At 47.9% G+C, this 25,966-nt stretch overlaps 1 protein-coding gene across 4 annotated transcripts in view; it reads right to left on the reverse strand.

Moving 5' to 3' along the window:
• The window catches only part of DNAH17 (dynein axonemal heavy chain 17), a 279,399-nt gene that overhangs the window by 193,951 nt on the left and 59,482 nt on the right, over positions 1 to 25,966 (reverse strand). For all 4 annotated transcript variants that reach the window (XM_053296349.1, XM_053296348.1, XM_053296346.1 and 1 more), the window contains exons 14-19: positions 25,363 to 25,509; positions 22,933 to 23,041; positions 15,522 to 15,625; positions 15,209 to 15,349; positions 4,037 to 4,180; positions 248 to 430 (exon numbers count right to left, since the gene is read on the reverse strand). In XM_053296349.1, coding sequence (XP_053152324.1) covers positions 248 to 430; positions 4,037 to 4,180; positions 15,209 to 15,349; positions 15,522 to 15,625; positions 22,933 to 23,041; positions 25,363 to 25,509 — 828 coding nt within the window. The remainder of the gene's footprint in view (positions 1 to 247; positions 431 to 4,036; positions 4,181 to 15,208; positions 15,350 to 15,521; positions 15,626 to 22,932; positions 23,042 to 25,362; positions 25,510 to 25,966) is intronic.

A 25,966-nucleotide genomic window follows, 5' to 3' on the forward strand; every position in this document is an offset into this window, starting at 1 on the left:
TTCTATTACCATTTCTATATGATTATATAATTTATAATACAGTCAAAGTTTCATATAGTTCATTTCTCATGTGCCCCCCCGCCTCCACCATTTATTGTATCATTGGATCTGCTGAGGCCTGATAGCAATATCATGCTATCTGAAAGCCCAATAGCGATACTTAAAGTTCCTTATCAATATTAAACCATTCTTCCTAGGCACTATTAGAAAAAAATCACAGTTCAGATATGCATATGGGAATGTGAACCTTATAGCTGAGTTTCCGTTTTGCCAGTCGTGGTATAAGCATCGCTGTATCATAGATATCATTCATCAGGTTTTCTACCACTTCCAGAAAGCCTTGATCTCCTCCCACTTCCAGTGATGGATTGTACCTTAAATCATCTTTATACAGTTCCATGCGCACTTCAAATAAAGGGGCCACACTGGCCTGCAACACATTAATCCATTATTTATTAATCAGTCTCAACCTTATCTTAAGAGTACTGCTTGCTTCTGCTCTATCAACTCTTTCCCTCCACAGTCCTATAATTATGGCCACAGCTTGACACTTTCATTCCATAAAGCAGAGCATGCAGTAACAGAAACCACATTAATGCAGTTTGCCAGTATTCAAATGTCTAAAAAGATACAGGCGTGTTCAGAGCCCCAAAAGTTTCTGGGATGAGTGTAAGGACTGTGTGTCTATATTTTGCGCATAACAAAAAGGGGAGACACAACATAACAAGCTGGAAAAAAGAAGGGGGAAACGCTACAAAGTGCTTAAGACAGAAGACTTTTATTAATTTATTCTTGTAAAATTGCTGATGTGTTTTGGAAAAAAATCCTTTGTCAAAATTCCATCTGCAACAAATAAGAAACAGAGCATTGGTTTCACTTACCGTGAAGGCTTCTTGTTGCTGGGACTGAGGACATCTCTGGGTTATCCTTCCTGTAAGCTCCAAGGCAGGACAGTTGATTGGATAGAAATAGAAAGCCACGCCTACTTGATGCTGAGGGGGATAACCCCGCCCAGTTCTTTCAGTCCGGGGTGCAAAAGGCACAAATGTAACATTAACTTTAACATACCATACAGAAGAGTAACAGATCATAACAAGGCAGAATTTTACAGATAAAATATAGACCCAGGCTTAATCCTTGTGAAAACACTAATGCCAAGAACTCAGATGGTCAACCAGGCAAGGACCCTCAAGAGGTCGAGGTGTTCTCGGTCCCAGCAACAACAAGAAGCCTTCACAGTAGGTGAAACCAATGCTCCGTTCTCTGTTGCTGGGACCGAGGACACTGCTGGGACATACCACAGCAAAGACCCATCTAGGGAGGGACGTCCTTGTCTATTCCTGGGGAAGCACCTGCTACAAAACACGCCTTCCAAAGGCTGCTTGAGAAGATGCATGTAGGTCAAATTTTATAATGTCTAATGAAAGTGGAAGGCGATTTCCAGTTAGCTGCCCTACAAATCTCGTGGACAGGAGCATTTGTAGAGAATGCTGCTGTTGTGGCCACTGCTCGATTGGAATGAGCGAGAAGGCGCCCACAGATGTTGGACCTCGTAAGCCAGCGTTATACAAGCTCTAATCCAACGTGCGATGGTTGGAGCTGAAACGGCCAACCCCATGGTACTAGGATGAAAAGATACAAATAAGGTATTTGTTCATCTTAGGTGTAGCCACTCCTTTAAAAACACCAGCACCCTGATCTCAGCCAAGGAGGGCAGTGGATTAGCTACTGGGCACCTTTTACCTAGGAAAAGCCACTGCCCAGGAGACTCACGATTTCCCACAGTTTGTTTGTAAAGTTGGTGCTGGGCCCATGAGGAGTGAGTGAGGCGCGGTCTCAGTGGGCAGCCCGATTCCTGGACCTCTTGAATTGCCAGTGCTTGCAAAGGGGGCAGACACACAGCCAGTACAAGTGGCCCACAGGCGGCCATATGTAGCACTGAGGAACTCTCCACAACCGGGGTCGAGCACACGAACAGCCCCGAGGTGGCCATGGCCAACTGGGAAAAACGTGGTGAAGTCGGGAGCACGCACAGCCTGAAGACAATCGTGGCCGACTGTGCTCTCACTGAACACGGCCCTCCTGGAAAGTCAGCGTGGGGGCCTCTCCCCTTCAGAAGGCGAACGCTGTAGCGTGTTAATTGCCCCGATTGCCACATGCAGCAAGGGAGGGGAGTAAGGGAAACAGAGGGATCAGCAGAAGAAAGACGCAAGTAGGTTTTTGGTTTTTTTTTAAAGTTATAACATATTCAAGGTAAGAAGACAAGGGAATCAGAAAGGAGCAATCAGTAAGGAAACAATCAGAATTAGCAAAGATATGAGAGAAGTTAAAAATTGCTGCCTGGAGCTTTCAAGGACAGAAAAGAACTGGGCAGGGTTATCTCCTCAGGTTCAAGTGGGCGTAGCTTTCTATTTCTATCCAATCAACTATCCTGCCTTGGAGCTTACAGGAAGGATAACCCAGGGGTGTCTTCAGTCCCAGCAACAAGAAGCCTTCACGGTAAGTGAAACCAATGCTCTGTTTCTTATTTGTTGCAGATGGAATTTTGACAAAGGAACATGTGTCTATTTCAAGAGATCATACACCAGATGTAAGCTACACTTATGAGAAATTAGCTTGTTCTTATAAGCAATAGTGGCAGCTTGCAAGGTAGAAGTAACTTTACATTTGTGCAGCAGAGTACTCATGCTGCAATCACTTCTCATGAGTGTGATGCAACCAATAAGGGTTATTTTACTTTGTTTTCTGGGTAAAAAGTTTCTACGTGTGTGCGTGTGGTAGGGTTGTATAAAACTTTGAGGGCCTATTTGGGTTTGACCTATTTAGAGCCCCTTCGGCCTGAATTGGTTCACTATCTGGAGAAACTGAAGTGGGGTTGAAGTGAAGTGAAGCAAACCAGGCTGAACCCTTTAGCCTCTCAAAGCTTCATTTTGGTCCCCCCCTCCTCAGCCCTAAAACTACTTGCTAGGACTGGCAGGGACCAGGAGAAAAGCCTCTCTCCATCTTTTACCTCCTGTTACAAGTGAGCAATCAACTGCCTTCTGCAGCTTGACATCTAAAAGGATGTGTTTTTTTTTCCATTCGCTATTAAGTCCTGAGTCTGCCGTGGGTGCTCCTGGAATTTGTTGTCTTTTCTGAGACTTCAGCCATAGCTGCAGAATTTAAAAAGGACCACAAATCCCAAGAATACCAATATCATTCCCAGGACTCCATGGGAAAAGGAAAAACCACATCCTTTTAGATGTTAAGCCACAGAAGGTGGCTGCTTGCTTCCCCATGGCAGGAAGCAAAGAGGAAGGACAAAGACTTTCCCCTTGGCCCCTGCCAGTCCTGATAAACAGTTTGAGGAGTGAGGGATTGTATTTCTCTCCTAAAGAAGATATCAAGCAAGGGAATACAGCAAAGAAATAATAAATAAATAAATCACAAAAACAAGAGGGGAAGGAGAAACTAAGTCTGTTAGGGCTGGCAATTTTCTAGGGTTTGATTTCTGGCTGGCTGGAAGTGTTTGTCTCTTTGATACAAGATTAGCCTGAGTGGGCGGGGGGAGGGAGTTTAATTCCAGGTGAGTGCCTCAGCTTGTGGGCGGCGTCACATTCCTGAGCAGAGTCAGTTTGTCTACTGGTCTTGTTGTCCAAAATGTACTGGACAACTTTAAAAGAATAAATTAATAAAATTATTTTATCTTTAAACACTTTGAGAAGATATTCCCCTCTTTTTTCCTTGTTTGCTAAACTTTGCACAACTTTCCCTCCCCTATAGCCTTGTCATCCTCCCTTCTCTTCCATTCTTTATTTTAAAATAATAATTCTATACAAATCTGAATAAACTGGTCCAATTAAGAACATGCCCATATTTCCATGTCTTGCTGCATTTATTCCCATTGCAAAATCTCAGTTTTCTGGACACAGAATTTGGATTTATTTAGTTTTGAAATGGAGTAATTAGGAGATGGTGACAGAACACAGGCATGCACATCCTGTTCACTGATGTATTAGTGTTTTAGAGAAGAAAAACAGAAACCTCATCAACGTACATCAGCTGTCATGTTGCTGAGCAGAAACTGCAGTGATTTGCGGATAAACTTAAAGTATCCATCTAAAATCATATCATCTATGTATTCTACATAATTTGACCACAGCCCTGATGTCTTGTCAGCCTTGAACAACTCTGCATTTTCCTGCAAACAGAAAAATCATTACTTTTAATAAGCACCAGAGTTAGTCAGTTTCCTTCCATCAATGATAAATGCCTTAATGGCCAAAAAAGCTAACTGTTAAATCAGAAAATGTTTGGGCAACTCCCAAATACACCATTACTGTCAAAACTACCATGAGATTGAATTTCTGATTGGAATTTGCTGAAGGGGAGCTATCCTTACAGTTGTTAAAAAGGCAAAGTTATGATCAGATTTCTCTAAGGCATTTTAAAAATTGTTTTCTCTCAGGACCATAGAGATCATGAGATTTTCTAATGCAGAATTCAATGGGGAAAGAGTTTTTGATCTAAGATGCTCTGAAAACATGATGGATTTTTTTTTCTGCTTTATTAAAGTAGAGAAAATATTTTTAAAAATAATTTCCCTTTATTTTCTTATTTAAGGAAAAATTTCCGACTCACCCATCTTCTTATGCATGTACAAGGAGCAGTGGCTACTTCAGAGATTCTAAAAGCAGTATGGGACACCCTACTCATGCAACTGTGCTACTCCCCTGCATGTAGAAAGTGGGCACCAGGAAGGTTTGGACTTTGAATCCTCCATGTTTGTCACAATAGCACAGTGAAGTGAGCACTTCTACCTTATGCCTGCCCTTTCTGAATTTCAAGGGCCTGCTTCAGATGAAACAGGTTGCTTACCTGTAACAGGTGATCTGGAAGTGCTGCCTCAACATTCATTAAAATGGGTTCTGCCCCTGCGCAGGACAACTTCGGGTAGTATTGATTAGCTCCTCACGATGCCTTTTAACTGCCTCAGCACGAGCCATGCAGTACCTATACTGGCAGTTACGCATCCGTTGCTCAGTTTCTGAATGACCGGTTGACAGTATAAAATGTCCATGAAATCGTAGCTCTTTGGTCATTTGCTTTCTTTAGGAACGTAATGCTCCAATTGTTTGCACTCTGTAGTGGGGCCGATTGGGAGGGTTTTATGAATGTTGAGGCATCACTTCCAGATCACCTGTTACAGGTAAGCAACCTGTTTATCTGGATAGTGATGCCTCGACAGCCATAAAAATGGGTGAATCACGAGCTGCCCAAATGGAGGAGGGCATTGCATACTATTGGAGCACCCTGTTTAGCACGGCCCTGCCAAACTGTGCCGCCTCTACAGAGCGAAGGTCTAGAGCAGTGATTCTCAAACTTGGGTCCTCAGGTGTTATTGGACTTCAACTCCCATAATCCTCAAGCAAAGGCCACTGAGGCTGGGGATTATGGGAGTTGAAGTCCAATAACACCTGAGGACCCAAGTTTGAGAATCACTGGTCTAGAGCATAATGCCTCACAAAGGTTTGGTCTGAGGCCCAGGTGGCCGTCATACATATATCCTTGAATTTTATTCCTGAGAGGTGTGCTGCCGAGGCAGCATGTGCCCTTGTAGAATGGGCTCTAATAGAGGAAGGCGGAGTGACCCCCTGAACATCATAGGCCATCTTAATCAGTTCCACTAGCCAAAAAGACAGCTTTTGGCGGGATGGCTGAAGGCCCCTGTTCTTTCCATTTAAGGCAATGAAAAGATAGTTAGACCTTCTTATCTCTTTCGTTCTTTGCAGGTAGAAAAGGATAGCCCTGCGTATGTCCAGCTTGTGTAAAGAAGCCTCTAGCGGAGTGGACGGTTTGCTGGAAAAGGTAGGTAAAACAATGTCCGCATTCAGATGAAAATCAGTAACTATCTTTGGATGGAACTCAGGGTCCAAACGCATAACCACTCTGTCAGGAAAGAACTGAGTATAAGGCACATCCATCCGAAGAGCACATAACTCACTCACACGTCTTGCAGATGTAATCGCCACCAAGAATAAAGCCTTCAGAGTTACTAATTTTAAAGATGTGGTGGCCATTGGCTCAAAAGGGTCCTCTGTTAAAGTCGAGAGAACCAGGGAGAGGCTCCATTTGTCAGACGGCTTTTGCACAGGGGAGTATAGATTATTTAACCCCTTCAAAAATTCCTTGCATTCATCCGTGAACACGGTCTTATGTTCCCAGCCTCCGTTCTGAGCAGAGATGGCTGCCAAATGTACTCTTATGGATGCATTAGCCAGCCCACTGGATTTCAAGGAGGTCAGGTATAGTAAAACTTCCCTCACAGTGGCCACCTTCGTTTGGAATTGATGCTCAATGGCATACAACGAGAATCTTCTCCACTTGGAGAGATAATTCCTCCTAGTTGACTTTCTCCTGGTGTTTTTCAATATGCTCTTCAGTAACCCACTTTCCATGCTGTTAGATTGAGAACTGCCAGGTTGGGATGGAGTATTTGCCCCTCTTGTTGAGAAATCTGGTCTCTCTGATGGGGCAACCTCTTGTACATATGGTTCGACAGCTGAAGAAGTTGTAGGAACCACACCTGTCTGGGCCACCATGGAGCAATAACAATCGCCCTGGTGTTGTCCTGTAAAAGCTTGGCTACGACTCTACTCATTAGGGGATATGGAGGATACAAATAAAACATACTTCACGTCCACCGGTACTGGAAGGCATCTCCCTTGGACAGGTGGCCCTCCCCCATTCTTGAACAGTATTGGTTGCATTTTCTGTTTGCCGATGTTGCAAACAGGTCGACTGTTGGGGTACCCCAGGCAAGGAATATCTCATTCAGCAGGCAGGGATTGAGCTCCCATTGGTGTTGCTGAAGGACGGGAGATCTGCTTAGCGTGTCTGCCAGGACATTGTCCTGTCCCCTTATGTGTATCGCTACCAGGTGTATGCACCTCGCAATACACCAATTCCACATCTGGAGCCCCAGATTGCATAATGGTTTTGACACTGTCCCACCTTGGTTGTTCACGTAGGCGATTGCGGTAGTATTGTCCATCTGGAGTTGCAGTACTCCCTCCTGAATGATGCCTTGAAAAGCTTGAAGTACCCTGAAGGCAGCTAGCAGTACCAGGAAATTGATGTGATGGCCCCGTTCCCGCTGAGTCCACCGGCCTTGCACCCTGTGGACTCCCAAATGAGCCCCCCATCCGAGCATGGATGCATCCGTGGTCAACGTGTAAGAGGGTATTGGGGTCTGAAACGGCATCCCTCCCTGCATGTTCGAATCTTTCATCCACCATAACAAAGAGTCCAGAATTCTGTGCGAGATTAAAAGGGGCATGTCCTGGGGATCCACATTGGGTCGGAATACATCCAGGTACCACATTTCCAGCTTCCTCATGCGAAGCTTCACGTAGCGAACCGTAGTGGTACAAGAGGCCATCAGCCCCATTAGAACCTGGATCAATCTGGCCTGCTGTGTTGGAGTGGCATGAAAAAGTAAAACCATGTCTTTTATTCGCTGGAATCTGTCTTGTGGCAGGAACGCCCTCTGACAGTCCATGTCCAGTTCCACTCCTATATACCTCAGGCGCCTTGCAGGAGTGAGGTGAGACTTCTCCCAGTTTATCCGAATGCCCAGGTCATTCAATAGAGTAGTCATTGTTTGAATCTGGCTGCCCAACAGTCCCTGGGATATAAATCTCTGGAAAGTAGAGGTCGAAGGAGATGCGTTATCAGACTGAAGGAGCTGCAGGAGGTCAGGGTCAATGTCCATCTCCCCCTCTGTTGGTGCAATCTCAATCTGCATCCCCTCATCCAGGGAGTCCCAATATATTGGGGAAGATTCTGCAGTGTGGCTTAAAGTGATCCTCGATGCTGAAGAAGCAGCAGCTGTCGACATCGAGGAAGTATCCCTATCCAGAAAGGCTATTGTCATCGAAGGAAAAACAGGTTGCTTACCTGTAACTAATGATCTGGATGTGATCCGTTGTATTCATAAGAACTGCGTTTCTGCGCCTGCGCAGGGACCTTCCGGGCTGACTAGCTAGCTCCTCATTGCGCCCCGCCCGTCTGCATGTGCCTTGTAGATTCCGTTGGAACTGACGGTTGGGGCGCCTCTCCTTCAGACTTCTCGCAGACCGCCATATCAGGACGATCCGCACAACAGAAATTAACAGTCCTTGCACTCTGCAGCGGGGCCGGCTGGGAGGGACTTATGAATACAACGGATCACATCCAGATCATTAGTTACAGGTAAACAACCTGTTTATCTGGATTGTGATCCATTGTATCCATAAGAACTGGGTGTTTAGCAAGCTACCCCAAAAGGAGGTGGGTGCAGATGACCCTCAGCTATGCCAACACCCGTTTCAACACAGACCTCCCAAAATTCACCTCTCTAGCCATTCGCAGAGCTAGAGCATAGTGCTTAATGAATGGCAGATGCGAAGACCATGTTGTTGCTAGGCAGACATCCGCCATCCTAATGCCTGACAGATGCGCCGCAGACGTTGCATAAGCTCTAGTAGAGTGCGCTCACACCGTCTTAGGCGGTGCTACCTTCTGGCTCTTATAGGCGAGGAAAATGAGCTCCACTAGCCAGTGAGCAAGTCTCTGATGAGAGATCAGACGGCCTTTGCTACGCCCCCGGAAGGAGATAAAAAGCTTTTTACTCTTCCGAAAGCTGTGAGTTCTTTCCAAATAATATAGGAGTGACCTCCGCACATCTAATGTGTGGAGAGCTTTCTCCAAGTCAGTCTCTGCACCACTGAAGAAGGTTGGCAGCACTATGTCCTGATTTAGGTGGAACTCTGTCACCACTTTAGGCAGGAACTTCGGGTCTAGTCGCAACACTACCTTGTGTGGATAGAATTGAGTGTAAGGTCTATCCATCTGCAGGGCCATCATCTCGCTCACTCTCTTAGCCGATGTGATGGCCACAAGGAACACAACCTTTAAAGTCAGATATTTTACTGGGACAGTCGCTAATGGCTCAAATGTTGCCTCCGTTAGGGCAGAGAGCACCAAGGACAGACTCCATTGCTCAATTGGGCTGCGCACAGGCGGGTACAGATTATTAATGCCCTTAAGGAAACGTTTACATTCTGGGTGGGAGAAGACTGTGGATCCATCCCATCCCTTGTGTCTCGATGAGATTGCAGCCAAATGCAGCTTAATTGAGATGTTTGCCAGGCCACTCATTTTGAGTGATGTTAGGTAGTGCAGTACGTCACGCGGAGTCGCACGCAAGGGTGCAACACCCTTCTCTCTCATATATGACCTGAAGCGGCTCCACTTGCAGGCGTAACTGCATCTAGTTGACTCACGCCTGCTATTCAGTAAGATGTTGTTTAATAGTTGATTCTCCAAGAGGTCAGCTTGAGAGATTGTACATTGGGGTGTAACACCTTTCCGTGTTCTCTTTGCAACAGAGGGTACCTGTAGGGTACCTGTAGAACACCGACTGAGACATCTCTAGAAGTATGGCAAACCACAGCTGGCGCGGCCACCACGGGGCCAGAAGTATGCATCTCGCCTGGTCCCGCATTATCCGCGCGACCACACGTCCCATCAATGGCAGCGGTGGGAAAAGATATAACAGTCCCATCTTTCAGGTATGTTGAAAAGCATCCCCCAGGGACCCTTGGCCTATGCCTGCACGTGAACAATAGTTGACACACTTTTTGTTGGCACTCATGGCAAACATGTCTATCGATGGGACCCCCCAGGTCTCGAACACTCTGTCGAGGTGCACAGGGTTGATTTCCCACTCGTGTCTCTGGTTGAAGGTGATGTCTCTGCTGAGCCTGTCGGCCAAGCAGTTGTCCACACCCTTTATGTGGATGGCCACCGGGTGAACCGAATGCTGAATGCACCAGTCCCATATCTTTTGTGCCAGCAGGCAAAGAGTTAACGACACTGTCCCCCCTTGGTGGTTGAGGTAGGCAATCGCCATCGTGTTGTCCAATTCCAGCTGTACTGTCCGTCCCGTTATCATTGGTTCGAACGCCTTTAGGCCTTGAAACACAGCCATCAGTTCTAAGTAATTTATATGTTGAAGTCTTTGCAACTGAGTCCACGTCCCTTGCACACAGACGTCGGCGCAATGCGCACTCCATCCTGTCATCGAGGCATCGGTCGTTATTTGAGACGTGGGCTCCCTGGACACAAACTCAACCCCATTGTTCAAATTGCCCAGTTCTAGCCACCACCGAAGGTTGGCAAGAACACGTGGCGGCAATGTCAATTGCATGCTCTGGCCATCTACATTGGGTCGGAAATTGTGGAGGAACCAATGCTGCAGTGTGCGCATGCGGAGTCGCGTGTGCTCTACTGTCGTGGTGCATGATGCCATCAAACCCAACAGTCGTTGGATATGAACTGCTGGCTGTCTTGGGGCCCTTTGAAATCGTCGTATGAGCTCGTGCATCTGGGTAATTCGCTCCGCTGGCAAGAATGCCCTGGCCACTTCCAGGTCCAGAACCGCTCCGATGAAATGCACGCGAGTCATGGGATCGAGTCTCGATTTCTTCCAATTCACATTGATGCCTAGACACTCCAACAAGTCCAGCATCTCCCGCACCTGCCTGATAAGCAAACTCCTGTTGTGACTCACCACGAGCCAATCATCTAAATACAGATAGAGCCTTAAGCCCTGAGTCCGTAGGTGGGCCACAACCACTGCAATCACCTTTGTGAATACTCTGGGAGCAGTAGAAAGTCCAAATGGAAGCACCACATACTGATAAATCTGTGCCCCCACTGTAAACCTGAGGTACTTGCGGTGACTCTCTTGGATCCCGATGTGAAAATATGTGTCCTTGAGATCCAGAGTAACTGCCCACTGTTCGTTTACCAACAGAGGTAGGATACCCTGCAAAGTCACCATTCTGAACTTCTTGGGCTGAATATAGAGATTGAGCCCCCTCAGGTCCATTATTGCTCTTATTCCACCGTCTCTCTTCGGTATTTGGAAATACCGGGAATAAAAACCTGTTAGTCTGTTCGCCCATTGCACCGGTGTGATCGCCTGTTTCTCCAGCAGCACCTTCACCTCGTCCTGCAGCACCTCCATGGCTGGCATATAGACCAGTCCGGAAAAGGTAGGCCTCATCTCGAACTCCAACGCATATCCAGTCTGCACTATTCGCAGTACCCACCGATCGGATGTTATGTTGTGCCATGCTTGTGCACGGCTTGCCAGTTTGATGTTGATCCCGGCAACTACAGGGCCGATGTTGTGGGTCCTGGATGATATGTTTGGTAGCGATGGAAGTATCAGTAATTGGCTGCTGTGAAAATGATGCAATGGACGAACAATCCCATCAAAAGCTCTTGCTGGAGGCGTCCTTTTCGCCCTGACGAGCTGTCTTCCCTTTCGATTTTTTGTTAAAGCCCCTACTGCGTTGGTAGGGTTTAAACTGCTTCCTATACTCTCTCCGGTCCCGATACCGATCAGTCTTATGCTGATAATAGGTGCAACTCCTCGATGTTGAACTGGACCCACTCAAAGGCACCATGAAGGTGCGGGCCGTGAACTTTGATTTTTTTAATGTCTCCATTGACGTATCCGTGTCCTCGTGGAATAACCCTTTGCCATCAAATGGCAAGGACTCCACTTTTTCTTTCATGTCTGCCTGCAGAGTCGCTAAGCGAAGCCACGTATGTCTACGCAAGCTCACCGCAGTCACCATTGTCCTTGATTCAGTCTCTGACAAATGCTTGAATGTGCTCAGTTGCTGGTGCGTTACAGCCGTTGTCCTTTCATATACGTCATTAAATCTCCATTGAAAGTCCTCAGGAGACAAAGAGGTCGAATCTTGTAAGAGAGCATCCCAAAGTAGATGGTTATAGCGAGCCATACACGCCGCGTAATTTGCAATACGAATCGCTAAACTAGAGGTGCTATAGATCTTCCGACCCATAACATCAATCTTTCTCCCCTCCTTGTCAGCAGGCGTGGAATGACGGTGCCCGCTCTTGGAGGATGAAGCTGACGACCAGGGAGTTTGGCACTGGATGGTGCAAAAGATAAGTGTTCTCTCCCTCAGTCACCCTATATAGGTTCTCAATGCGCTTGGAAGTCGGAGCCCCGACTCCCACTGTGTCCCATGCAACCCTTGCAGCCTTGTCTATTCCAGAAATCATGGTGAGGGCAACTGGGTGTGAAGTCTTGGACCTCCTCATCATATTATAGACGGGGTCCGCAACATCCGCATCCGGGGATCTTATGTCCATGCCCAGAGCTTCCGCAATGTCTCTTATGAGGATATGGTAGGCCTTCAATTCCTCCATTGGAGAGGTTGAAAGTTTCGGTGGTACATCCGAGGGAGGGTCAGATCTATGACTGACATCATCCCTGTCAGAGTTTGGGCCTGACTCATTGTCCTCACTATAATCAGAAGGTGAGGAGGATGGTTCAGAAGGCGGAGGCGTAGCTTTCCTCTTTCTCTTCCCTGCAGGTTTTCCCAGAGCCCGTGGTTGGACTTCAGGCAACTGTGGATTTGCAGGAAGGTAAGTTTGAACCTGCGCCAACTGTGTCTGCACAGGTAAGTTCATAGATGCCACGCGGGTAGAAGCTGCCACTTGTTGGTCTGGCAGCAGTAACGGCTGAGCAATCTCCACAGCCTGTACAGGAGCCAGCGGTCCTTGCGAAAGCACCGGTTGAACTCCCACTTGAATGCCCTGTTCAGCCTTCCAACGCAAAAACTCCGCATAATCATCAGGCAGATTATGCCTAAAACCGCAGGAATGGGTCGGTTGCACCAACGGTGTTGAGCACTCGACATTGGTTGAAGGACCCTGCATCCTGGCCGGTGTTAGCGAGGAAGCATGAGGTAAACCAGCCGGTTCTCCACCATCAGGACCTCCGTCTAAGCCAGCAGACAGGAAGCCACGAAATGTTGCACCCGAGGGTGTACTCGAAGTCGACTCAAGCAGCTCCCGAAGTCCGTCTCCCTGCCCAGCCAGTCCCGGAGTTCTCGGCGTCGAGGGGGACTGCACCGGGGTCAACGCCGGAGACAAAAGATGAGGAATCCTCCTCAATGTCGAAGCCATCAACACCGACGAAGGAGCGGTGCCCACATTCAAGATCTGCTCCAGTGCCGTGGACGTCATCGGCTCCGAAGGCAAGACAAGCAAATGTGTCGTTGTCGGTACCGATGTCGACTGCAATGTCGATACCGGTCTAAGGGTGAACTGGTCTGGTCTCAAGGTCGAGGTCGAAGTCGAAGCCACAGAGATCCGGACCGTTGACCTCGAAGGCGTCGACGCCGAGACCGCAGGAGACTCAGCCGAGTCATAGTCATAGACCTGCGCAGCCGCTGGTGACGGAGTTCGATGTCGAGACTCCTCACGGTGGCGACCTTCCTTCTCTGAAGCACGATGTTCCTTGTCCTTATGCTTCCACTTTCTCGAAACCTCCTTCGGCTTCTTAAAGAGAGTATCAACAGCGGTTTTAGACTGCGCCTCGGCAGACCCGCTGGAACTCGGCCCCGGGGAGCCCAATGTCCCACACTTTTTTGACATCAAAGACGCCCCCGATACCGACCCGGAACTGGTCGACGTCGAAGGACGAGGTGTTGGTGGTCAAAGTGCCTCTTTCTGTTTAGAAAATGTTCTACAGATTGGGCAAGTAGTCGTGGGGTGCTCTTCCCCCAGGCAGAGGAGACAAAGCTGATGGCCGTCAGTTGACGGAAGCTTAGCTCTGCAGCGAACACACCCTTTAAAGGTGGTCTTTTCCCTCAGAGGCGTACTCATGAGTAAAGTAGTCAGTGGCCGTTAGGGATCACCGATACAGTTTATTAGGTTAAGTCTGAATACCGAGCCCTTCCACGGGCTCCCGATAACATGGGACGGAGCAGGAAAAGTTTGAACAGGACAGAGCTGGAAAGATTTCGTCTCCCGCTCGTCTCTTGCCGCTCTGTGTCAGTCCGTGAATGAAAAGTTTAAACAGGACAGAGCTGGGAAGATAGAGCTTCCCACTCGTCTCTTGCTGCTCCGTGTCAGTCTGTGAATGAATGTATCCTTTTAAGCAAAACTAAGTCAGTTCATGTGGTAAGCAAAGAATGGTTGGATTGTCTTTAGGTCAATACAGTGAGTTTAACAACAAATATCTTCCGAGGAGCAACAAAGTTTCCGAGTTCTGAAACTTGGAACATCTATTGCAAGGCAGTTACTCCAGCACTATAAGATGACCTCTTTCAAAAGTAACACTGATGCTCCTCCTTCCTCAGGTGTAGGCACTTATCTAAAGTCCATCTGTCCTTAAGGCCTTTATGGAGGGAGGGAATATGATGGAGGGAGGGAATATGAGGGCCAGCAATGGAAGCAATTAGCTGTTGGCTGGTACAGTTGTTTTTAGCTTATCTCATAATGTATATAAAATATATAATTGTTTTTAAATTATATTTTGAGCCATTTTTTTCAAAAGGCAGAATATTTAAAATATTTTAAAATAAATCCTGTGGTCTCCCAGCTCCAGAACTCAACCCACTATTCCACAGTATCTCTGATTCTGAGGAACACCTGACAGATTACAGAAAAACCAGGTCTCTACATTTCCAGCCCAGTTTGATTCCATCTTTACTATAATGCCTAAAGGGCATTCACATGTCTGGAAACATGTATCAATGAACATGCTTCCAGGAGGCAGAGGCAAGGACATTGATAGGTACTTTAAAAGATCCAGAGTCTGGGCCCACACCCCTTTTTTGATAATTAAACTCAATTATGCCCCTGCGAGAATAATTGTGTATGGTTTTGGGTTCTTTTAAGTCTCTAATATAATACAGCACCTGTGAAGGTGGAAGCAGCAGAGAGCTAGGTGAGGCTAGCTTTCTCTCATGCTCTAGGCAGGTGCTTCCACTGCTGCACTTCCTTTCTGGAAGAGGGAGGTGGCTGAAAAGATTTGGGGCTCTGAAGCATTCCCTGGGGGCCCATGCCTACTGACTCCCCTGGGCTCTTGGATGTGTTTATACGGAGTGTTTTCAAACATGAATATCTTCCAGACATCACAAAAAGTATGTGGTTGACACCCATAGGAAATGCAGGGGCCCATCTTTCATTGTAGCATGCAAAGCTACCTTGAGAATCAACCAATGGAAAGAAAAAGTGTGTGAAAAAAGCTTTGCTTTTATAAGCACGACACAGGACTATCCATTCAAACCACTACGAGCTCTCTCTTTCTCTTTCTCCCCCCCACCCACCCCCATCCCTTTCTTCCTTTTACCTCAACCATTGCCAGGATCTTCTGCCCAGCATCTTTGATTGCCACATAACGTTTGTGTATGTTTGTTTGTTTCCCATCCAGATCGAGGAGTGCTGTCTCTTTACTGTCTTTCCTTTCAAACAAAGGACTTGCTGACCATTCCTATAAGAAAAACCAGATTTATGGGCAAAACACTTTTATGAAAACCTGAAAAAATATTCATTGAAGGAACTGCTCCTCCTCACCCGCAGAGAAGCACAACTGGAAATATAGCAAGGTGTTTTGTTTTTTAATATAGTGAATGGTGAGAAAACAGTTCTCACATGTTACTTACCTCCATAAGCTGCTCAATGCCCTCCACATTTAATTTTGTTTTTTGAATTCTTGTCTCTAAATCATATAAGACATTTCGCATTTCTTGAATATATTCCATAACACCTGGCCGGGTGGTGATGGGAAAAGACGTAGTTAGTAGCAAATTCTATATTCTTCCTATCCCCTTCAGCATCCAGTCTCCCTTTCTTTACCTTCAAGATTCTCCAAAGGTTAGAATGTGTTAGAAAGGTAGAATGTGGTGGTAAAAAATCTGGATTGGACTGAAACATAGGAAGGTGTCTTATAAAAAATCAGTCCACTGATCTAACTAGCTCAGCAGCTCTTCTTGGTTTCAGACAGATCTTTCCCAGCCATACCTGGAGATGCCAGGGATTGAACCTGGGACTTTCTGCATGCAAAGCATAAGCTCTGCCACTGAGCTACAGGAGATATGTGGGCACTGCCAAACCACGTCTCCCCACGTCTCCTTAGTAACCGCTAGCTGAAGGAGAAATATGTTGTGCTTCCCTGACCTTTACAAGCAGCAGCCAATGAAATGGATTAGGGGATGGTGAAATGCTAACACAATTATGTCACAAGGAGACATGGATTGGTGGGCTCCATAACATGTAGTTTGGGCCATAGAAAGGGAGAATGCAGACAGCATCTCCTCTGATTTTTATTTAGGCTGTGTTTACACAATCACAAGGATCGTGGTTTAAAAGTTAATCAGGATTTGTGAGCCCAGCAAAGCTGATTGTGTGAACCCAAAATTTCAGGGCAATCCTAGTGAAACTGCTCTGGTTAATCAGCCTTTCACCAGGATGGATCCTGATTATATGTGGGTTAACCAGAGCAGTTTGACCAGGATTGCCCTGAAAAAACAGGTTTCTTACCTGTAACAGATGATCTGGTAGTGGTTCCATACATTCATAAGTAGTGGGTTCTGCGCCTGCGCAGATCAGCTTCAGGAAGAATTCGTTAGCTCCTCGCGACGCCAACCGCCCACTGCACGTGACTGCAGTACCCTCTAGCAGCGGTTAGGCGTCTCCATATTCAGTTTCTTGAAGGCCGACATAGCAGCCTGGTCCCAAGGACAGAGTGGTAAGTGTATTATATTCAGTAGCTTGCAACTGTCTTAGTGGGGATGGATGGGCGGGTTTTATGAATGTATGGAACCACTACCAGATCATCTGTTACAGGAAAGCAACCTGTTTATCTGATTAGTGGTTCCAACATTCATAAGTAGTGGGTGAATTACGAGCTACCCAGATGGAGGCGGGTAAGCATTGCAAGTCACTGTAACACCCTCTTGAGGACCGCCCGTCCAAATTCAGCAGCCTTAGCTGTGCGTAGATCTATGGCGTAGTGTTTCACAAACATCTGGTGAGACGATCAAGTTGCTGCTGTGCAGATATCCAGGAAACAAATGCCAGACAGATGTGCCGCAGATGTGACGTAAGCCCTAGTGACGTCGGAGGGGTGACACCTTGTTGGTCATATGCCAATTTGATCAATTCCACCAGCCAGAAAGACAATTTCTGCCGAGTAGGTGAATGCCCTTTACACTTGCCCTGCAAGCCAACAAACAACTGAGGTGTCTTTCGAATGCCCCTTGTGGCCCCTTAAGTAGAAGAGAAGGGCTCGATGAACATCCAACGAATGCATTGCCCACTCAAGTGCGGACGTAGGGTCTCTGAAAAAGGTAGGCAACACAATTTTGGTATTAAGATGAAATTCCGTAACAATCTTTGGATGGAATTCGGGATCCAAGTGCATGACAACCCGCTCTAGATAAATCCTTGTATAAGGCTCATCAATGCGGAGTACACGCAGCTCACTTACTCGCCTGGCCATGGTGATGGCCACCAAGAAGAGTGTCTTCAGGGTTAAAAGTTTCAACGACGCAGATGCCAAAGGTTCAAAGGGTGGCTCTGTCAGCGACGAGAGTACCAAGGAGAGGCTCCACTTTTCAGCCGGCGGACGAACCGGTGGGTTCAAATTATTGATGCCTCTCAAGAAATCTTTACACCTCGGATGGGTGAAAACCATCTTTCCATCCCACCCATCATGTTGCGCCAATATAGCTGCCATATGCACCTTAATCGAGACATTCACTAAGCCGCTCTGCTTCAGAGTTGTTAGGTATAGAAGAACAGCTTTCAGGCTTGCTTCCTTGGGGTCATAGCCCTTAGAGGCAGCATCCGTTGCAAACCTGCGCCACTTTGCTCGGTAGCTGCGCCTTGTCGATAGCTTACGGGTGTTTAGGAGAATCCTCCTTAGTAGCCAATCCTCCACACTGTGAGACCTAGCACAGGCAAGTTGGGGTGCATCAGTTCTCCTTGGTCCTGAGTTATCAGATCTGCCCACTGCGGTAACCTCCTGTATCTGCCCTGGGACAGTCTGAGTAGCTGCGTGTACCAAGGCTGTCTTGGTCACCACGGGGCAATAACTATCGCCTGAGTTTTGTCTTGTAGGAGTTTGGCTACCACCCTGGGCAGCAATGGAGTTGGAGGATAGGCGTAAAACAGTTGTTGGAGGATAGGCGTAAAACAGTTGTTGGTTCCACTGATACTGAAACGCATCCCCTTTTGAATCTGGGCCGATTCCCATCCTGGAGCAATAGTGGTCGCACTTGCTGTTGCTTTATGTCACGAATAGATCCACCTTCGGTCTGTCCCAAGCCTGGAATATCTGTTCCATTATCACTGGATTCAACTCCCACTCGTGCTGGTCCAGCACTAGTTCTCTGCTCAAAGAGTCTGCCAAAACGTTCATGGTGCCCTTGACATGAATGGCAATGGGATAGATTCTGCGTGGAATGCACCAATTCCACAACTGTAGACTGAGGCTGCACAATGACCTGGATACCGTCCCGCCCTGCTTGTTGACATACACAATGGCTGTTGTATTGTCCAACTGCAGCTGGATGGTTTGCCCCACGAGTTTCTCTTGGAAGGCAACCAAGGCCTTGTACGCAGCCAGAAGTTCTAGAAAGTTGATATGCAGAAGTCTCTCTTTGGGCATCCATTGACCCTAAACCCTATGGTGCAGCAGATGTGCATCCCCGCCCTGCAACGAAGTGTCTGAGGTTACCATGGTGGATGGTCTCAGCAACTGGAACTTCACGCCATTGAGCATGTTTGACTCCTTTGTCCACCACGTCAGTGAAGCAAGCACCCTACCTGGAAGTGTCAGCTGTTTGGATTGTGGATCCAGCCTTGGCCTGTAAGCTCTCAGAAACCAGAGCTGCAACTTGCGCATGCGAAGTCTTGCATACAAAACCGTGGTGGTGCAGGACACCATCAGGCCGAGAATCACCTGTATAGTCCTCGCCCTCTGTACCGAATGTCTATGACACAAGAGGATGCGCGCCTGTAGGCGTGAAAACCGTTCTCTCGGTAGAAAAGCCCTCTGGGCCATCATGTCTAACAGTGCCCTGATATATTCAAGGCATTTCGCTGGTTGTAAAAAGGACTTCTCCCAATTGATGTTCACGCCCAGATCGTCCAACAGGGTCGTTACCATGTGTACATGTTCTAGCAGTTGTTCCTGCATACTGGCCATCAGCAGCCAGTCATCTAAATATGGATAAATGGACAGTCCTTTTGTTCTGAGATATGCTATTATCACTGTGACACACTTCGTGAACACCCGCGGGGCAGTGACCAAGCCAAAAGGTAGTATGTTGTATTGATACACTTCGCTCCCCATGGTGAAGTGGAGACATTTGCAGTGGTTCTCCTGAATGCCTATATGAAAGTAAGCATCCTTCAGGTCGAGCGTTGCAATCCAATTCTCCCCATGGAGGAGAGGAAGGATGGCTTGCAACGTTGTCATCCTGAATTTCTGTACCTCGATGTATTGATTTAGGCCCCGGAGATCCATAATCAGTCTTATGCTTCCATCGCGTTTGGGGACTTGGAAGTAACGAGAATAAAAGCCCGACTGGCTGAGAGCCCACTGATATCACCCCTTTCATCAAAAGCTTCTCCACCTCCTCCCTTTTGACAGGGGTTTCCGGAGTGTACTTCGCGCCCAGAAACGGAGGGTACTCCTCAAACTCTAGCACATAGCCCATTGTCACTATGCAAGATCCACCGGTCTGATGTTATATGGTGCCATGCTTGAGCATAGTTCAAGTTCAACTCTGGCATAGTTCAAGGAGATGGTATTCCTTGCTTTGATGTTGATCAGGTTGCTTTGTGGGGGCGAGTTACATGATGGCAGTGGGCTCGCCTTCAGATCAAAGCTGCTGCTTTGATTGCGGTGTTCTCTTAGTTTGGCCAGACTGGTTGGTTCTGTATTTGGGATAATAAGGGCGCTTGTTACTGTTCCCAAACCGCTGGTAAGGCCGTCTGAAGTATCGTTTATCGGACTGCCGGTAACTGCCCTGGCGCCTCTGATACTGACTGTACTGACTATATGGGCGGTATCTGTTCGTATATCATGGGTTGGTAAAAGAGCGCGCAGTGTTCTGTGATTTCTTCCATTTTTCTTCCATATTTTCTTCCATATTTTCTTTCATATTTTCATCAGTCTTGTCTGAAAACAAGCCTGCATCATCAAACAGTAGAGTCTCAATCCTATCCCTCATATCCTGCTGTAAACCTGTAGCTCGCAGCCAGGCATGTCCTCTCAGAATAATGGACGATGTCAATGTCCGGGATTCCGACTCTGCTAAGTGCTTTGCATTAGCCAATTGTTGACGGGTAGCCGCAGTTGATTTTGCGAATACAGCCTCAAATCTTTTCATAAATTCTCCAGGATCTAGTTTTGAATGCTGATCGTACAATGCCTCCCACAGGGAATGTGTATATCTTGCTTGGCAAGCCACATAGTTGGCAAATTTGAGAGACAAACATGCCGTTGAGTAGGTGCGTCTTCCCTGAACATCCAACTTACGGCCCTCCTTGTCCGCAGGTGTGGTGTTACACTTGCCGCCCTTAGAAGTCGTTGCACAATCAACTACCAACGAATTTGGAGCAGGGTGATGCACCAAATATGCATTCTCCTCCTCCTGGACATGATAAAGCACCTCCAAATGTTTCAAAGTGGGCGCCGAAGTCTGGAGTACTTCCCAAGCCGATTTTGCCACCCTGATGATATGAGGCAGCATAGGTAAGTACACCGGTTTCAGACCAGAAGCCGCTCTCATCATGTTGTAGACAGGGTCTTCTAAGTCACTGGTTTTCTCTTTCAGGGTCAGGCCTAAGACCTGAGCCATCTCTGCTACTTGCTGATGATAGCCCTTCATCTCTTCATTGGGCGATACCGATGGAACAACCGCAACATTAGAATCTGGATCTGGGAGGGCAGGTGCCTCTGGATCGTCCGGATCCGGAGTTGAGTCAGAGGCATAATCATCCTCTATATCATCATCTTCACCATCAACAGATGGAACAGGAGAGTTCCCAATACCAGTCTAGGTCACGTGGACTGGTACATGGGAATGCGTTGTCTGAGTCGCTGCTTGGTGCAGGGTGGAAGTAAGAACCTGTGGCACATTAGCTTGTAGGGAAACCGAGCGCTGACGCGGTAAAGGTACCAATGCTTGAACAGCCATCTCTATGCGTTGCAATGGCATTAAAACAGCTTGCACAGCCATCTCTTTAATAACCCTGGGGGTTTGCTCCCTTTCACGTAACCACTCTATAAATAATGCATAGTCTGCGCCAGGTATTCTCACTGTGTCACCCCAACCACCACTGGGTAAGAGACCTGAGATCGGCGTCCCCTTTGTCGACAATGAAGGTGTCTTTGGAATTTGTCCAGGGAGGTAGTCACCTCCCCGTAAAGTGAAAATCCGTAAAGGTGCCCATCAAGGGTGTATTTTCCTCAGAGTTTAGCATGTCTGTTAGCTTCCTGCTCGCCTGCCCCTGGTGTGGCTGTGGATGGCACTGGTAAAACCTGGACCACCGACGCCGGCTCATCCTTGATGTCGATGTACACAAGCTCGATGTCGGGGTCAGCGTCAGGTTCCATGTCCACAATCACCGCGACTGTCGATTCCGGTGTGACAATCGCCGCCAAAGTTATCGACATTGACGGGTGAGCTGCGGGTGCAGTTTCATGTCGACGTCAAGTCTCTGGGCTTGAAGCTTGCCTTCAGACTCCAACCTGGATTCCTTCAATGCTGACCGTTCACGATGTCAACTGCTTCGCGACCAATGCCCAGTAGTCAGCGGAGATTGATAGGGCATCTGAGCCGGAGACAACGACGCCACTCGGCGTCAAGGAATCACATAATCCTGTAGCCCCGAAGGCGAAGGGGTATGCTCTGGAACTTGGTCATGATGTTTGTGCTTCTTATTGGTAGAGCCATGCCCAGAAGCGTCACTCTTGTGCTTTCTCTTTAACCAGACCGATGATCCTCCGGTCGTTTAAATGTCGACGAGGGTTCTGATGCCAAGGTACTCAACGTCGTGGCCCTCGATGCTTAAACGGCCGATGTAGACGAGATCCCTTTTGACTCTTTCAACTTCCCCGGATCTTTAGACTGCGCTTTTGGCGCAGGACCCGGTGCCGTAGCCTTCTGAGCAGCCTTAGGCAACAATGCATCCTCCATCAAATAGACTTTAAGGCGCGCTGCCCGATTTTTAAGAGTTTGTTTGTTGAATGTAACGCAGACCGAGCAAGAAGCCGTATCATGTGCTTCCCCTAGGCAAAACAAACAGAGGGTATGGTCATCTGTTGAGGGGATCTTCCCCCGGCAATCAGTACAACGTTTAAAGGTTGTCTTGCCGGGATTACTCACCTTACTCATCTTACCTAGTAGCCGTTCCGTTCCGCGGTCGTAGGGGGAGGTCCGAGATCGAGGCCGAATCAATTGGGTTAAGAAAAGATGTCATCAAGTCTGTTCCAGAAGGTCAAAACCGTAACAATTTAAAACCAAGCCAAAGGGAAATCCGTAAGAATAGTCCTAGTCTGTTTTCCAAAGTCCAAAAAGCCGAAAAACAAATTAACTTTTCACGAGGAGCAAACAGTCTCTGAGTACTGATCGCTATGGCGGTCAGAAAGAAACTGAATATGGAGATGCCTAACTGCCGCTAGAGGGTACTGCAGTCACACGCAGAGGGTGGTTGGCGTCGCGAGGAGCTAATGGATTCTTCCCGAAGCTGATCTGTGCAGGCGCAGAACCCACTACTTATGAATGCTGGAACCACTAACCAGATTTCTGGGTTCACCCAATCAGCTCCGCTGGGCTCAGTAATCCCAATTAACATTTTAACCAGGATCTTTGTGACTGTGTGAATGCAGTCATACTCAAACAAATGCAGCATGTAACTCTTAAAAACTGCAGGCTGCTGCCCATTCAATATGAAGGCAGATGGAACTCAAACTTACAAACGTGAGCATTTTATGTATTTGAGGACTGCACTTCAAACATGAGACTGCAGCTGATGACAAATAAATGACAGGCTTTTTACCTTCATTGCTCCAGTATAAGTTGGTCTCAGCTTTCTTCAGTCCAACATCAATTGCTCGCAGCTCGTTCTCGATCAATGGAAGTTCCACTGGCAAAATTGTCAGCTTGATCTAAAAATAAATAGCGTCTCTTAGGATACACAGTTAAATTTGTGGAGTTGGAGGACAGGTGCACTGGCTACAGCACCTCCCATCTCAATCTCATTCTAAAAATATTTAGAGAGATCTGGCTACCTCCACAAAGTGAGTTCTTCTGGGATCAATGGTTGTGCATTAGGGTAATACTCAGCAGTTCCAGGGCTCAGTTTCTAACTCTCAAAAGACATTTTTATCATAGTTGTCAGGTTCAAAGGAGAGATGAAGCACTGAGCCTGGACGCATGTCCATCTTTGTGTCCAAATCACATGGGAATTCCTTCAGTATCACTGAAGTCAAGCCAGGGATGTAGGAAGCTGCCAGCAGCTGGAGTGCAACATGCTGCCGGCAGCCCCTATTCTGCTTTAAATAGACATGTGTGCACACCCTACCACACCCTCTGCACCTGATGTTGATGCAGGGGATGTGGCCAGACTAAAAAACAGGGCCACTTAGCCTCATTTGCAAGGCTCTTCAGCCAGCACTGCATTCCCAGCCTGACTGGGAGTGTGTCTCTCTGCCTTGTGAGCCAGAGAGTAGTGATGTGCACGGTCCGGGAAGTCCGGACCGGCACCGAAGGGGGGCCTTGTTTTTAGGGCGGGGAGGGCTTGCTTAGCCCTCCCGCCTCCTTGCCCCCGCCAGCGCCCGTATTTTCCAGTATAGGGGCGCTGGAAACCAGCTGCCCCCCCGCTGCCGCCGCCGCGGCGAAAGAACTCCCAATTGTACTGCCAGCCCTCCCGCCCTCCCTCCCAGCTAGCTGCCCACCCGCCCGCTCACCCGCTCACCGCTCACCCAATAGGAAACGAGAGGAGCTCCGGCACAGAGCTCCTCTCGTTTGGAAGGCCTCCGGCATAATGGTGTTTTGCGCGCGCCGCAAAGCACACCGTTCGCCGGAGGCCCGGTCTACCCGCCGAGAAAGGGCCGGGTAGACTGGGCCTCCGATCGCTGGGTAGACCGGGCCTCCGATCGCCGGAGGCCCGGTCTACTGAGCGATCGGAGGCCCGGTCTACCCGGCCCTTTCCCGGCGGGTAGACCAGGCCTCCGGCGAATGGTGTGCTTTGCGGCGCGCGCATGCGCGCGCAAAACACCATTATGCCGGAGGCCTTCCAAACGAGAGGAGCTCTGTGCCGGAGCTCCTCTCGTTTCCTATCGGGTGAGCGGGTGGGCGGGCAGCTAGCTGGGAGGGAGGGCGGGAGGGCTGGCAGTACAATTGGGAGTTCTTTTGCTGCGGCGGCAGCGGGGGAGCGGCTGGTTTCCAGCGCCCCTATACTGGAAAATACGGGCGCTGGCGGGGGCAAGGAGGCGGGAGGGCTAAGCAAGCCCTCCCGCCCTTAAAGGCATACCCCCCACCCGGACCCGAACCAGGCAGGGCCGGACCGGTCCGGCAGTTCGGCCATTCTTTGGAATGGCCGCCGGACCGGTTCGGACACACTACTACCAGAGAGAGGTGCTCCCAGCCAAGCGGGAAACCCAGTGCTGCTTGAAAAGTCTTGCAAATGGGGCTGAATGGCCATGCCCCCTGTGTCAGTGTCAGTCACAGGGTGCATGACTAGGGGCTGAGGGACAGCCCTAGGAAAATGGCAGCTTGTATTTCTTTGAACACATCTGAGCACCAGTGGCTCTGCCCCAAGTCAAGCCTCTTCCGTGTATTCAACAAATCATACTTTTATTTGGATTTCAAAGCCTGTGGTTGTGAATTTCATGGGAAACTTCTGGTTTTATAAACATGCTCAAAGGTCCTGCAAGTGGGATAAAAAGGACCCTCCATAACACTCCAATGTTGCTCAACTACAGCTCCCATCAACCATGTGCCTGGGGATGGACCAACAACATCTGGGCACCCAAGGTTGAGACCCCCTGCTCTCACATAGCCACCATGATTTTTCTCTTGCTTGTTATGATATCCTGGTGACGTTTGTTGGAGATGCAAGCTCCAGAAGGCATCAACTCTCTGCACCTGCAATCCTATTGACCACTAGGGACATTAGGAATAGAGGTAGCAAGTCAGGCGACTCTCTCTCTCTGTCTCTTCTCTGAGCACCTATTTGTTAGACTGATAGTCTCAGGTTTCATTCTCTCACCTGAGAAACAGATTTCTGCCTTCTCCCCCTATACCTCATGTGGCAGCAGCATTTAGGCTCTCACTATCAAGTTTGTATTTCCACAATAAATGTCTTTACTTTAAACCTTAACTCTCTGTCTCCAGATATGCTTAATTAGCAGTGTTCCTCTCACCTATGCACAATCTGCCACAGATGGGGTAGATAAATAACCCCTCCAACTCAAAAGACACTCACCTTATTGTACCAGCCAACAATGAGATCTAAGTTGTCCACAAACTTCCGGAAAGTTTCATTCTGAGAGAAGAGACTGCCAGCACTGTCTGGAATTTCTTTCTGCTGCTGAAAGTTCAGGTACTTGACTTCACGGAGAACAGCCACAAGCTGCATATTAATATAGCAGTGAGAAATAAGTGCCTCTCGAAAAAATGAAAAAGCTGTGAAATAATGGTATGGCAATTTGCTGGCTGGGTCCAGACCTGATCCAGTTGGAATACAAATGGGAACAGTTTGATTCTTGAGGCTTCATGTCAGTGATAATGATAATAAACAAGCCAGAGCACTTTTAGGGTCATAGGACTTGTCAGACTGGATCAGTCCTGACTGTCTGACCCAGTATCCTGCCTCTAATGGTGGTATTGCTCAGTTGAGAGGAAGGAATACTGCAGCCAATGTTGACATGATGGCAGTAGTTGTGTGTGTTAAACACAGAGTTCCCCAATCACATAGTAAGAGAGGGGCATGGATTCCTATTTTAGAAGTAAAGAAGTGCACAGCACTGAGAAGTACAGAATTCCCAGAAAACTCATGGCTCACCTCTGCAGAGCTTCCTTCTCTATGC

This window comes from Hemicordylus capensis, chromosome 2 (assembly GCF_027244095.1).
Source record: "Hemicordylus capensis ecotype Gifberg chromosome 2, rHemCap1.1.pri, whole genome shotgun sequence".
NCBI lineage: Eukaryota > Metazoa > Chordata > Lepidosauria > Squamata > Cordylidae > Hemicordylus > Hemicordylus capensis.